Source organism: Felis catus, chromosome A2 (assembly GCF_018350175.1).
Source record: "Felis catus isolate Fca126 chromosome A2, F.catus_Fca126_mat1.0, whole genome shotgun sequence".
In the NCBI taxonomy this organism is placed as follows: Eukaryota; Metazoa; Chordata; class Mammalia; order Carnivora; family Felidae; genus Felis; species Felis catus.
The window spans coordinates 147,992,031-148,004,965 of record NC_058369.1 but is presented as its reverse complement, the minus strand read 5'-3'; the positions used below and the strand labels follow the sequence as shown (position 1 = coordinate 148,004,965).

Sequence of the window (12,935 nt, the reverse complement as noted above, 5' to 3'; positions counted from 1 at the left end):
GGACAGGAAGGCCTGCTTTCATTTCCGTCTGTTGGAATCTAGGGAAGGAAGGAAGGAAAGATACCACAGGGCAGGGGTCTGGGGCCGTGCTGGGGCAGCTATAACTTCCGGAGCTCTCAAAGCACAGTGGCAACGGTACCCCACTCTGTTACACACGAGGCTGTCCTCACCACGTTTATGTCCCTTTCCACCCCTGGGGCACTAAACTCTTCCACAAATGTATCAGAAGAGCCTAACTTGGGGCACGCTCTGTGCCAGGCATGGGATGTAGCCGTGTGAGCAGGATGATTTCCTCATTTCTTCACACAGGACACCCCTCCCTCTGAGCCGTGGGACTTTGTCTCAGTAAAACGGAAATCGTTGGTGCCGTTCTGTTCCACGGCACGGGACAACCCGCCACTCAGAGGCACAATGCCTGGGCCCTGGTCACACAGCAGGAAGGTGGAGAGAACACCCATTTCCTCCCCGTACACTCACCCCGTGGACCTTGACCTCCAGAGATTCCTCTGGCTTCATGCAAATGCTCTCTCATAGCCCCCCTCCCCCCCGAACTCTGGAATGCTCTGCCACCCCCTCTGTCTTGCCGTTCAAGGTTCAAGTCATGCTGTAAGGATATATATATTTTTTCAAACGAGTAATTCCTGCATGCAATAAAAAGATACACTATCTTCTGAATGAAATATAAAGAGTTCACAGCAGCTGTCTCCCCAGTTTGCATTTTCCGCTGCAGCTGATAGGAAGGACAGATAAAGATAATGGGATTTTTTTTTTCCTTTCTTCTTTCACCTCCCTCTCTCCCTGGAAGGTGGAAGTGTAACAAATTGGATTGTGAGTGTGTCTGTCCTTTGTGCTTGGAGCCGGGACCAGGGCACCGGGCTGCCAGGCAGGAGCTGCGAGGGAGAGGTCAGAGCCACCAGCTCTGTCTTGGTGCCGTGCGCCGTGCATGTGAACCCCGGGCCCCTTCTCGTCCTCCCCAGTGCCCACCACCTGCCTTCTCCACTCTTCTCTGACCTTGCACACCACAGCCCCGCTGGACGGCCACCGGAGCCTCTGTGTCCCATAGTCAAGAATGTCCATTAAGCCCTAGCTCCTGTGTCCTAAACTGAGTAGCAGAGCACAGCCTCCTTCTGCCTTCAGCTCTCCAGACTTCCCCCAGATAGCAACAACTCGCCAGTGCAGGGCACTTTACAGTTTGCAGAGACCTAGTACCTTAAATGCAGACGGCAAGTTCTACCTGAGAATTTCGTCTACTTCTTCTTTTTTTTTTTTTTAGGTTTATTTATTTTGAGACAGAGAGAGAGCACGCGCACGCCAGCAGGGTAGGGGCAGAGAGAAAGGGAGAGAGAGAATCCCAAGCAGGCTCCATGCTATCAGCGCAGAGCCCAAAACGAGACCCGATCTCACAAACCGTGAGATCAGGATCTGAGTTGAAATCAAGAGTGGGGTGCTCAACCGACTGAGCCACCAAGGCGCCCTGGGAATTTCTTCTTTTAAGCACCTCTTGTTGTTCTTCGTTATTTTATATTTTAGAACTTGCTCTCACAATAAATAAAATGCTTCCTTTTTTTCTTTTTTTAAACAAAACATAGTTAGACAGTACCCCCTCCTGTGCCTGGGTCAATTTCCCAAACTTGTTTGCAGTGACACTCTGATCCTGTCATGGCCCCTCCCCGTTCTGCTTTGACGCACATTCCCTACCCTGCTGAGTTGCTGGGAGTTGAGGGTCCCAGGGTCCCCTGCCAGGTGTCTCCTTGGGGTTCACCGGTCAACAGGTGTGCAGCAGAACCCACGTCTCCTCCAGCCCTCTGCTCAGGGTCCTGTCTTTGGGGGCAGAGCAGGCGCTGTGCAGGTTGGCTGTGCTCCTGGTGAGAGCCTGCTCCCCGTGCCCCCAAGGTGAGACAAGGTGGCCTGGGGTGGCAGCTCAGGCATCCACCGGGAAGGTCCCCTGTGGATCAGGAGGGCTGGCTCAGCCAGTTCTGATGAGTCTGCCTCTTCCCCTGCCCATCTGGGTCAGCCTTTCTCAAAGCTTCTGTGATAGATCTGAGGAGAGGTGCTGATAGGAAGAATGGAAAGGGGGGGGGTTGCAAGCCTTGAGCCCCCACCCTAAAGTAAAATGAAGTGCATGCATGAATGTGTGTGTGCATACATCTATCAGTGTGTGAGTGTGTGCACACATGTGTATGTGTGCCCGTGCACACACGTGCACACACACACACAAGGGAAACAGCTTGTACAGGTTTATGCCCTACGTAGGGTGTGTCCCTCAACATAGCACCTGCTGGGAGGCAGGGGAACCTCCAGGAGCCAGGCCAATGATGTGCTTGGGGCCAGTGCCTCCTTCCAGGGATTTCCTGCACCAGAATCCCTCCCTCATCTATGCCCCAGCTTCCAGCTATTCCCTCAGCCACCTTCTCAAAACTTGGGGGACATGCCGTGGTGCTCCCATCTCCTCTTCCCTGAGAATTTCCAAGCACTGTGTGGTCTATCTCCTGAACACCCCCTACGTCTGTACCCAGTCCCTACTGCTTAGCTCGGGCCCTCACCATCCGCCTTGGCCAAGGGCAGCCATCCTTGGTGGGGCTTCCTACCTCCGTGTCCTTCAAGAGCTCCCCCCTTCTCATCCACCCCGTCTCCCTGCCCTGGAGCTCACCCCCAGATGCCTTAGCCTGGCTTGCCCCACTTTCTTACCCCACTTCTGCCTTGCACATGGCTCTCCAGCCTCCCAGCCTCTCCTTTCCACTGCCTCCCACACTGACACACATCTACGGGTCCCCAGAAGCATCACATAAGTGGCATCTTTGGACCAGAGCACCCGTCCTCCTGGCCGCCCAGCCCTCAGCCCAACAGCCATCCCTGGACCCCCCCCCAGACGCTGCTCATTCTCCCCCCTACCCTCCACCCTGATCCCAGGGCCCCCGATTCGTCCTGCTTCCTCACAGCCTTCCCCTAGAGAGCCCTTCAGGAGCCAGGGCTTCAGTCTGATGAAGCGTCATGTTGTGCTAGCACAGGACCTGGCACGCTGTGGGCACTGAGCAGACGGTGCTGGAGTGGGTGAGTGTGAATGGGGCTCTGAGGTTTCCTGGATCTGGATTTTCAGCACGGGGGCCGCAGGAGATGCGTCTTCCTAGATGTGCTGGTCCAGAGCGTGCCCTGTCTCAAGATTCTCTGGGGCCATCTCTGAGCTCAGTGTCTCCCATCATTTGGTGTCTGGAGGTATTTTCTGGTCCCTCCCTGTGCCCCAAGGGCAGGCAAAGCTATGTGGAGGCTACGCACTCACCCGGAGGATGCTGGCCATCGGCCCAGCTGTCCCATCACCCCTCAGCTATTCTAACAGGGCCACCTCATACATACATAGCAAGGTGTGGACACAAAAGAGAGATATTTTTAGCACTGTTTTTATAGGCAAGACAGAAGGAGCCTATCTGGTGAAGAGAGTGCTGGACTTGGGATTGAGAGGCCTGGTTCTATTGATTTGCATTACCATCATTAACACGGAGCGTGTGTCGAATATACAACAATACACAGGGCGCAAAATGAGATACGTCCTCGCTCAGGGGCCTCCTGAGGATGACCTAGCCAGCCACACGCTGCCAAGGGCACGAGGCCGCTGTCCTTCAGATCTGAAGGTGGCAGGCCTGCCTTACCCTCAACCGGTGCAGCCGGCCCTTGGGTTCCTCGCTGCTGGGCGAGGACGGTATTTCCGGAAGCCAGCTATGGCCTGCGAAGGGTGGACACTCTGAGATGGGGAGAAGCCAGCCGCTTTGGCCTTTGACCTTGTCCCTTCCTGGTTCTGGCATGACTCCGTAGAGCTCCAGTTCCTGCCTCTGTTGAGACAAGGTCACGAAGCTATGCAAGAGCACTCCAGAAAGCCGAGCCCATGTCTGCTCTCCTGATTTTCTGGAGACATTCCGTGATGAGTCTGGGAAGAAAAGAGAGACCATGGCTGATGTGGATGAGGGGTTTCAGGAAAGGAAGGAAAGTGTAACACAGAAGCAGAAATGTGTTCAGGCCAGCAGGTAAAACTAAGGACTCCGGCCAAGAAGAGTGAGTTTCAGGAATGAGTTCCCAGGTTAGCCCAGGTTAAATTACTCGGCACCCACCGGGCAATCCCCTGCCTTCCTGCTGCACTCCGAGTCCCCGCCTCCGCTGGGGGTCAGCTTGGCCGGCTCCCCATGGCCTGGGTCTTTCTTGTAGCCCAGGGCTGGAGATGCCAAAACCAGGCTCCCTCCTCCCTGGGTTTCCATCCATTAGGACTGATTTGGGGGCGGGACAGAGAAGTTCACTGTTTTACCTTCCTTCTATTTCAGCGGGATGGAAAGCAAATCCAAGTTTTCTCTCTCTTTTTTTTTAAGTTTATTTTTATGTATCTTTGAGAGAGAAATGGAGAGTGAGTGGGGGAGGGGCAGAGAGCGAGGAGACAGAATCCCGAGCAGGCTCTGTGCTGTCAGCACAGAGCCCGATGCGGGGTTCGGACTCACAAACCGTGAGATCACAACCTGAGTTGGACGCTTAACCGATTGAGCCACTCAGGTGGCCCACCTCCCCCGGTTTTTCTGTGTGAGAGGTAATGAGAAGAAACAGGTTCAAGAGATCTAAAAAGCAGGGCTAAGTGCTCCCCTTGATTCCAGCTCACCATCCTCATGTTGGTACTTGGGGGGATATCCATAACTTTTTGAGATAACTGCTCAAAGACTTGGTTTTATGGACAGAAAGCTGCTGGGGCCTGAGGGACACTGCCTTCTCGGGTTCGTAGAGCTCCCACGTCTCGAGAACACGCAGGGCACGCACGAGGGCTCCTCTCATGTCACTGTGTCCAGATGACCTAGGCCAGTGTCCTGCCCAGAGGAGGAGCCCAGTTAGTGCCCGTGGAAGAGAACTCAGCTGGTTATCAGAAGGAGCAGCGGCCTGGGGATAAGGACTTCTGCATCTGTCTTCCCAACCTGTTTCTCTAATTTCCTGGTCATAACACTGGAAGAATGAGTGACAATAATTTGAGACAACTTTCCCTCTGGCACTGGCTATGCCTGGCTGTGTTTCTGAAGAGCTCAGATCAACCTTTGACCCAGGGTGCTAAGAGAGTAGTTCACGGTTCCCCTTTAACTGCAACTCACTGCCCACTGTGAGCACCAACACAGAGGCAGAAAATTCTTTTGTACTGCCTAGAAAATAGGCCATCATCACTCACTCGCTCATTCTTCTCCTTCCTTCCTTCCTTCATTCACTTATTCATTATTCTTTTAATAAATACTCATCAAGTACGTACTGTGTCCCTGGTGCTGGGCCAGCACGGCTGGTAGACATTTAGCAACATCAAATTTTTGTACTCCCAAGGACAAGCCATCATTCCTTGACTGCCCTGGGGGAAGCATAGCCATACTCTGCCCTACTTTTTTTCAGTTGGGGACACAGATACAGACGGATTTTCACTTGCTTACATAATTATTGGACATGACTCAGAAACAAGGCTGCTGAGTACAGCTGCACAGGCTGCGCACTGCACAATTTCAAGGGGAGTTGTGCAACCGGGAAGCGTTCCATCGGGCTCCAGAATCAGTCACCAGCTCTCATGGCTTAGTCCACCAGGCTGTGTGGCTTGTTCAGATCCTACTGAGATGTGCTACAACTCCATCAGCAAACAATGCCAGGGTAGCTGCTAAACCAGAAAGCTGGTCCCCATCTAGTCCTGGCAAGCCCACAGCCACTTCAGTGGAGGAGACCTTCCTCTCCCTTAGGAGAAGCCAGTGGACCTAATATCCCAACCAGTGGACCTAATATCCAGAGTCCTCCCCTCCTTCTCCCCCAATCCCTGTGTGGGAGAATGCAGAACACTGTCTTCCGTGCCCCCAAGCTGTCTCTGTACTGTTCCCGCCATGCAGCCTCTGACTTAATAGCCCTGGAGCTATTCACCAGGCAAGCAGGAGAGACCCCAGAGGCTTTGTCTTTTGGGACTGGGGTAGAGCATGCCACTGCCATATTCCTTAGCCCCAGGCTGGGCTTCACCAAGAGTCAGACTGCACCACGTATCAACTGGCTGACCAGCTGCCAGATACTCTACTTCGTGTTCCCCACCACTCAAAAATGCGTGCATCCGCACATACCCACATAAAATGAAAAACAAAAACAAAAACAAAACACAACCAACAACACACTGCCCTCGAGGTGCCTCAGTGGGGCATTTCCCCTTTAGTCTATTACCCTACCTGCCCCGAGGCTCTAATCCTTGCGCTCAACTCCAGCCATGCCTTCCACAGCACTAAGTGATAGGCAGTGCCCAGGGACCTTCACTCCAGTGAACAGGCACGATTATCCTCCTGCTCTCATTCCTCGGGCGGCCTGATGCTACATGAAGCTTTAAACCAGGCAGCAGACAAGCCCACGACCTCGAGCAGGGACTGGGGTATTACGAGCATCTCTGCTGCCCCTCAGGGCAGGCAGCTCTCTTTCTGGGCCTGTCTTTCATCCACAGCACTGGTCATGCCAAGTGCACAAGGCAGGGAGGAATCGGTGCCCTCTGCACCGCAGATGCGGCCAGTCATGGGCCCACAGCTCAGCCTTGACCGGAGGGGACAGCGGGGCTGGGGGTGGGGTCTGAATCGGGTCTCTGTAAGCCATAGAAGAATCCACAGCGGGGTCAGGCAGGGATGTCAGGTGACTCCAGCACCCGACTGTGCTCCGTGAATCCCAGGGCTCTTGCACGTTTCAGAAGTACTGGCGTCTGTGCGGCGTTGAGCGGGGTCGTGATTGCCTGGAAGCCAGATTCGTGGCTTCCTGGCTGGAACACATGTTGCATTTGAATTTAAAAGGCCGTTTTTTCCTCTCTGGTGTGTGTATGTGAACATACGTGCGTGTGTGGGTGTGCACGTGCCCCTGCACTCGAGAGCTGGCGTGCGCCTGGGTCTCCGTGCGCACACATTTCAAGACTGGAATGTGCACTCCTTCATCTGCATGTGATTTGTACCATGGGTGGTGATGGCAGTTTGGTTGATGGGAAACAGTCCCCTGCTTCCCTGTGCGGGAGCCATCAGAGAACCTGTGTGTCGGTGGTGTCTGGGCCCCTGAGGAGAACGTATGGATAGAAGTATATACCTAAAGCATCAAATAATGAGGTGTTGGATAGATCACCAAGACGCAGGTATCTACATTAAGTCCGTGGGGATGGGGCTGGTCCCGGGCACGAGAATGGGTTTTGCTGATCCCTCCACGTGCATTTACCCGGCCTCCCTGCCAAGGGTGCGACTTACCTCCCAGCTTTTGGGTGCAGGACACAGCCCTGCAACAGGACCAGGTGTACAGAGACTGAACCTGCAGCCTCTCCTTAGCTCTGAGACCTTGCAATCGAGCAAATGAGCCTGTGGCGGTGATGATGCCACCTGGCATTTACTTAGCGTTCTTAAATGCTTTGACTTGCCTCATTCACTCAGCCAGTTTTTATAAGCACTGCTCACGGATGTGGCCGCTCGCAGTGGACAGGTGAGCAGGGGAGGACAGGGGATGTTATCCCACTTGTGGCACACAGTGCGTTGGGATGAGAACTGGGGCTGGGACCCAGGGCGCCTCTGCACTGAGAGCTTCTGCACCCCTCCTCAGGGAGTGTCTCGTAACACCTGTTGGTCCACGGATGCACCCTGGAGATCATGCACTGTAGTTGCCCACACAGGGGTCCTTGGGAGCACCGCAGGGAGCTGTCCTTGGGAGCACAGGGGCCCGAGGGCCTCTCTGAGATGCATCTGCTCTCCCTACAGAGTGGCGACAAGGAAGCGGGGCGAGGATGATCCTACAGGATGAAGACATCACCACCAAGATTGAGAATGACTGGAAGAGACTGAACACACTGGCCCATTACCAGGTGGGGTGACTGCACAGGAGGGATGGGGCTGGTAACCTGCCGTTCCCTCAGAGTCTCAGTCCTTGAAGGATAGGGTCACCTTGAGGCCGGACACCAAGACCTGCAGCCACCTCTCCACCGGCACTTCTGATCCCTTAGCGACCCAGGGAAACTTGGTGTCCGTCAGCCAGGAAACCCTGACCTCTTTGGAGATGGGATGCCAACATGCGTGCTTCTGGCGGGGTGTGCTTCCGGCGGGGTGTGGGCAAGTCCCCAAGAAAAGGCCTTTCTTGGATGATCCCTGGGGCGTAAGGCCGGGTGCTCTCCCAGGGAAGCATCGGGATGGAGGGTGCTGGTGAGACGCTCTTGCCAGAGTTGCTCTAAGAGTTAGCCACGGCGTAGGATGCTATTCAGCGTTCAGGTCTGTCTTGTTTCATCGAAGAAAGCCGACCGCCTCCAAAGCCCCCCCCTGCTCTTGGTGAGGCACTGATTGCCCCTGAGATCCAAGTAAATTCCTGTTGTCCTTATTTCCTCAGGTGGCAGAGTTTCTGTGCCCAGTCTCTTGTAAGCCTTTTTCCTTGTAGGTGCCAGATGGCTCTGTGGTGGCTTTAGTGTCCAAGCAGGTGACAGCCTACAATGCCGTGAACAACTCCACAGTCTCCAGGACCTCGGCAAGTAAATATGGTGAGTTCTGCCAATCGTCCTGGGGAGGAGAGGATGCCCGAGCTTGTTGGGGTGATCGTCACATTAACAGCACCGCTGAACAGCACTGGACCCCCGGACAGGGAGGGGGAGAGGGAGGCGGGCAGGCGGACCACGGCTGGGGAGAGCCCGAATGGGGAGGAGTCTCCTTGTTCTGGAACTCTGGTGCAGGAACAGGACCTTCAGCCTTGAAAGCAAGAAGAAAATCTAACCTTCACGAGCACCTCACAGTCTACGACACACGGTGCTTTCACTTTTGCGGTCTTCATTATCGCACGTCATGTTCGTGACAATCAGCGAATTAAATAATTATTATTTCCCCCTATTATGCAGATTAGCAAATTATAACTCAGATGCTCAGAAGCTACACAACACGTAAAGGTCACACGGTTATGAAGCGGCTGAGGGAAGGTGCAGACCCAGGGCTCCAGCTCCGGGATGCGGGGTGGGGAGAAGATGCTGGGTCCGGGCGGGGGGCCCCCGGTGCAGCCCTGTTCTGCCTCCACCTGTGTGCTTTGGGGCCAGCTGCCTGACCGCCGTAAGACCTGGTTCTCTTACCAGCAAAACTGGAGAGGAAAAAATGACCAATTCCCCAGGATCACTGTGAAAAATCGGTAGTAAACATACAGTGGTGCCCGCACACAGTAGGACCTTTTCTGCTCCACACTCATTCCGCCACAGCCCACAGCAAGCCAGTGGGAAGATCTGGCCCGGGCCAGAGGGGAGGATGCAGGTAAGCAGGTGACAAGGTGATCACTCAGCTGCTCCACGGCATTAAGGGAAGCACAGCACACGTCCTGAGACATCATCTCAGAACCCTTACCAGGAAAAGTGTAACGACGGACAGGCTGATAGTCTTACAAATTGAATAATTAAGGGCTGGAGAGATGCAGGTACAGGAGGGGGAGGAATCTCAGCGGGGCAAAGTAGCCGCGGAGGGTTTCCCGGACGTGGCGGGAAAAGCATCCCACTCACGGGGAATGGACCGACGCAAGGCAGGCAGCCAGCAGCACCCGCAGACTGCAGGCAGGATCAGACGGTATTGGCCACGGCCGGAATGGGGGGCGTGTGATGGGTCATGGAAGGGCCTCCCACACGCGGGGTCATTGCCTTGGCAGAAAACATGATCCGATACACCGGCAGTCCTGACAGCCTCCGCTCGCGCACACCCATGATCACCCCCGACCTGGAGAGCGGAGTCAAGATGTGGCATCTGGTGAAGAACCACGAGCACGGGGACCAGAAGGAGGGCGACCGGGGGAGCAAGATGGTGTCTGAAATCTATCTGACGCGTCTGCTGGCCACGAAGGTATGGGGCTTCCGACGGGCTTCGGGGCACGTGTGGGGTGTGGGAAGGAGCGTCATCAGCCCACAGAAATGCCAAGCTGGCGGATGCCTAGCATCTGTGCTCGCCCCACCCGTTATCCACTCAGCCCCAGTGCTCTTTCCCAGCACCGAAACTCAGAATCCTCAACCTCGCGCTTCAGGCAAGCCCCGCGCGTGCATCGGTGTGCAGCCCGAAGCACTGCTTCCATCCTGCTCTGTGCCCCGTTCCCAAATATGGAGACACTAGCCACATCTGTTCATGTTCTTCTGTCATGCCTGTGAGAGAATGCCTCCTTCCCAAGGGTGTCACATACAACCCCTAGTGAGGCGAAGTGGGGCTCCATCAGTGACTTTCCAGGCACCATTTCTTCTTTTTTTTAATGTTTTTATTTACTTTTGAGACAGAGAGAGACAGAGCGTGAGCGGGGGAGGGGCAGAGAGAGAGGGAGACACAGAATCTGAAGCAGGCTCCAGACTCCGAGCCGTCAGCCCAGAGCCCGACGCGGGGCTCGAACTCACGGACCGTGAGATCGTGACCTGAGCCGAAGTCGGACGCTCAACCGACCGAGCCACCCAGGCGCCTTTCCAGGCACCATTTCTGATCCCGGTTCTGGGAACATTGTGTGCCTGCGCTCAGCCCTTCAACTTGTGAGGCTGGCCTCCGCTCTGAGCTCTGCAGAGCTGACTGTGTAACTGCTCATCAGCCAGCGTGAATGATGCCCAAACAAAACCAGCAGATTGTGTTTGTCTGCTCCGACCGAGTGAGTTGTTCGTTAGCATTTGTGAAAAGTGCTAAAATAACACCACCAAAGGGTGTTAAACCAACCCATGTTGTTGGCAGAGGAAGGCTCGCTTAGGTCCAGTCATCAGCATTATATCTATTTTCCACGTGCACGGGAAATTTAAAGCCGTTGGAGGAAGGTGAAGACTGTAGGAGACTTGATGCAGGCACTTGCCCGGCCTCCGCTCTCCCCCTCCCCAGCAGGCCACGCACCCTGCCCTCCCTGCCCCTCTCCTGGTCTGCCGGGCAGATCTGAGACCCTGTCCTGAGGGCTCCCTGAGTGGAGCTGCGTTCTGAACCAGTCCCCCTCCACAGGGCACGCTGCAGAAGTTTGTGGACGACCTGTTCGAGACCATCTTCAGCACGGCGCACCGGGGCTCGGCCCTGCCCCTGGCCATCAAGTACATGTTCGACTTCCTGGACGAACAGGCCGACAAACACGGCATCCACGACCCGCACGTCCGCCACACCTGGAAGAGCAACTGGTGAGGGAGGCCGCCGCCCCCGCTTCCTCCGCAGGGACCCGGAGCAGGCCCTGCGTCTGGGCCTCCCTGCCCTCTCCTACTGCGTCCGCGCTGGCTTCCTCTCTCACTTCCCTCCACCCAAAGCATCCTTGTTTCCTATCCATCAGTCGAGCAGGTTGCAGACACTTATTGAACCAAGTAAGTGAGCGAAAGCTTAACACGCCAAATGTTGCCACCAGACCCCTGTCACACCCAGAGTATGCCCGACACTGTGCCTGATGTGTGCACACACGGTCAGGCATGGCCACCACCCTCGGTGGGCTGACAGGCGTGGGTAAGAGACAGGCAGGTGGCTGTTGGGACAGGGAGGCCGAAGATGCACGCATGCAACCAATTCTAGAGCCGGCACCTCAAGCACGGTTGTGACCTGAGAGTCATCTAGGTGAACAAAAGGTGTTTCCGTTCTATTCGAGAAGCAAGTGTCTTCCCTTCTGCCAGACTCGTCTTCCCAACTCCCTTTGGGGAAGAGACCTTCCCGTACCTGCTTTGTCCTTCTTTGAGGAAGCAGGACTCTCTGAGCCCTGACACCCTAGATGTATCCACTATGGTTCCTGTGTCCTTGAACATAGGCCCTCCTTTCCCTTCGTCGGTGTATACTCTGTGTTTCCATTTGCGGCTGCAAGGTCAGACATCAGTATTCAGCACTTGGTGTGGAACCTCGCACAAAGCCGTGGCTCGATAAATATTGATGAAGATGTAGGACCAAGGTGGTCTCTATCTGAGGGCTCTGTCTCAGGCCAGGCCGGCTTGTATTTGGTCCCATCAGTTCCAGAATTGCCTCCCTGGAGCTTTTCGACAGTCCTTGTCCCAGGTTGTTCTTCCCCAGAACATTCTTCCAAGGCAGCACAAGCCTGCTGCCCAGCACCTGCGGCCGACAGCCGGGACGGGCCCGGCTCTAGGGCTCGGCCAGGCACCCCGCAGCCAGCCTGGAGCCCCAGACCAAACACGGATCACGGCAGGAGTCAGAAGTGGCACTAAAACCCCATTTAACATCATCTGCTCTGGCTTCTCCTCTCTTTCGATCTCTGCTGAAACTGGAAATGCGGGCAGGAACAGAGGTTTGGACCATAGCACTAAAGAGTTGGGTTTACGCCCCCATTAATTCTGGGTGAGAGATCTTGCACTGCCGAGTTCCTGCACCCTTTCTGAAATAAGACGGTTAGACTCTGGATTCCTCAGGGGCACGGGGTGAAGGCTCTTCCCTGCTGAAGGCCTGCCAGCCCGGTCTGGGTAAGAGTGCTTTGAATTCTGCCCATCCTCTTAGCGCGGCTCTGCAGAGCCGTTCCGTGGGCCATGTCCCTGACCTACCCAGTCTGCTTCTCTCTGCCAGTCAGTCTTCCTACTCCCCACCTCATCCGAATGTTAGCAGACTCCACAACACAAAGAATGCTCTGCCCAGCCCAGCTCTTGGGCCTGGCTGTGGAGGGCTGGTATTTCCAAAACACTCAAACACCCCTCCATGCCCTCGTAGCCCTTTACCAGCAGACCACCTGAAATGGTATCTAAATCATTCGTCTTCAGCCCATACTTTGGCTGGGGTGAGCACCCCCCCCCCCCCCCCCGCTCTCCGCCGCCCTCCAAGGATGCCATAATGCCCTTGGCGTGGGGCCAACCTTCCCTTCACACCAGCTCCTCCCAGTACTCTGGTGTCATCACAAGGAACCCCAGGGCGGTCGTCCGCCGTACCCGGCTCGAGTTGTCTCACCCAAGGACATGTGCCCCCTGACCCTGGTCACTGCCCAGGCAAGAAGCACTTCGTCTGGGAATTATGAGATCT

At 55.3% G+C, this 12,935-nt stretch overlaps 1 protein-coding gene across 6 annotated transcripts in view; it reads left to right on the top strand.

Moving 5' to 3' along the window:
* PLXNA4 (plexin A4) overlaps positions 1 to 12,935 on the top strand; it is a 594,729-nt gene that overhangs the window by 563,691 nt on the left and 18,103 nt on the right. For all 6 annotated transcript variants that reach the window (XM_045052764.1, XM_045052766.1, XM_045052767.1 and 3 more), the window contains 4 exons: positions 7,743 to 7,846; positions 8,410 to 8,509; positions 9,646 to 9,836; positions 10,950 to 11,119. In XM_045052764.1, coding sequence (XP_044908699.1) covers positions 7,743 to 7,846; positions 8,410 to 8,509; positions 9,646 to 9,836; positions 10,950 to 11,119 — 565 coding nt within the window. The remainder of the gene's footprint in view (positions 1 to 7,742; positions 7,847 to 8,409; positions 8,510 to 9,645; positions 9,837 to 10,949; positions 11,120 to 12,935) is intronic.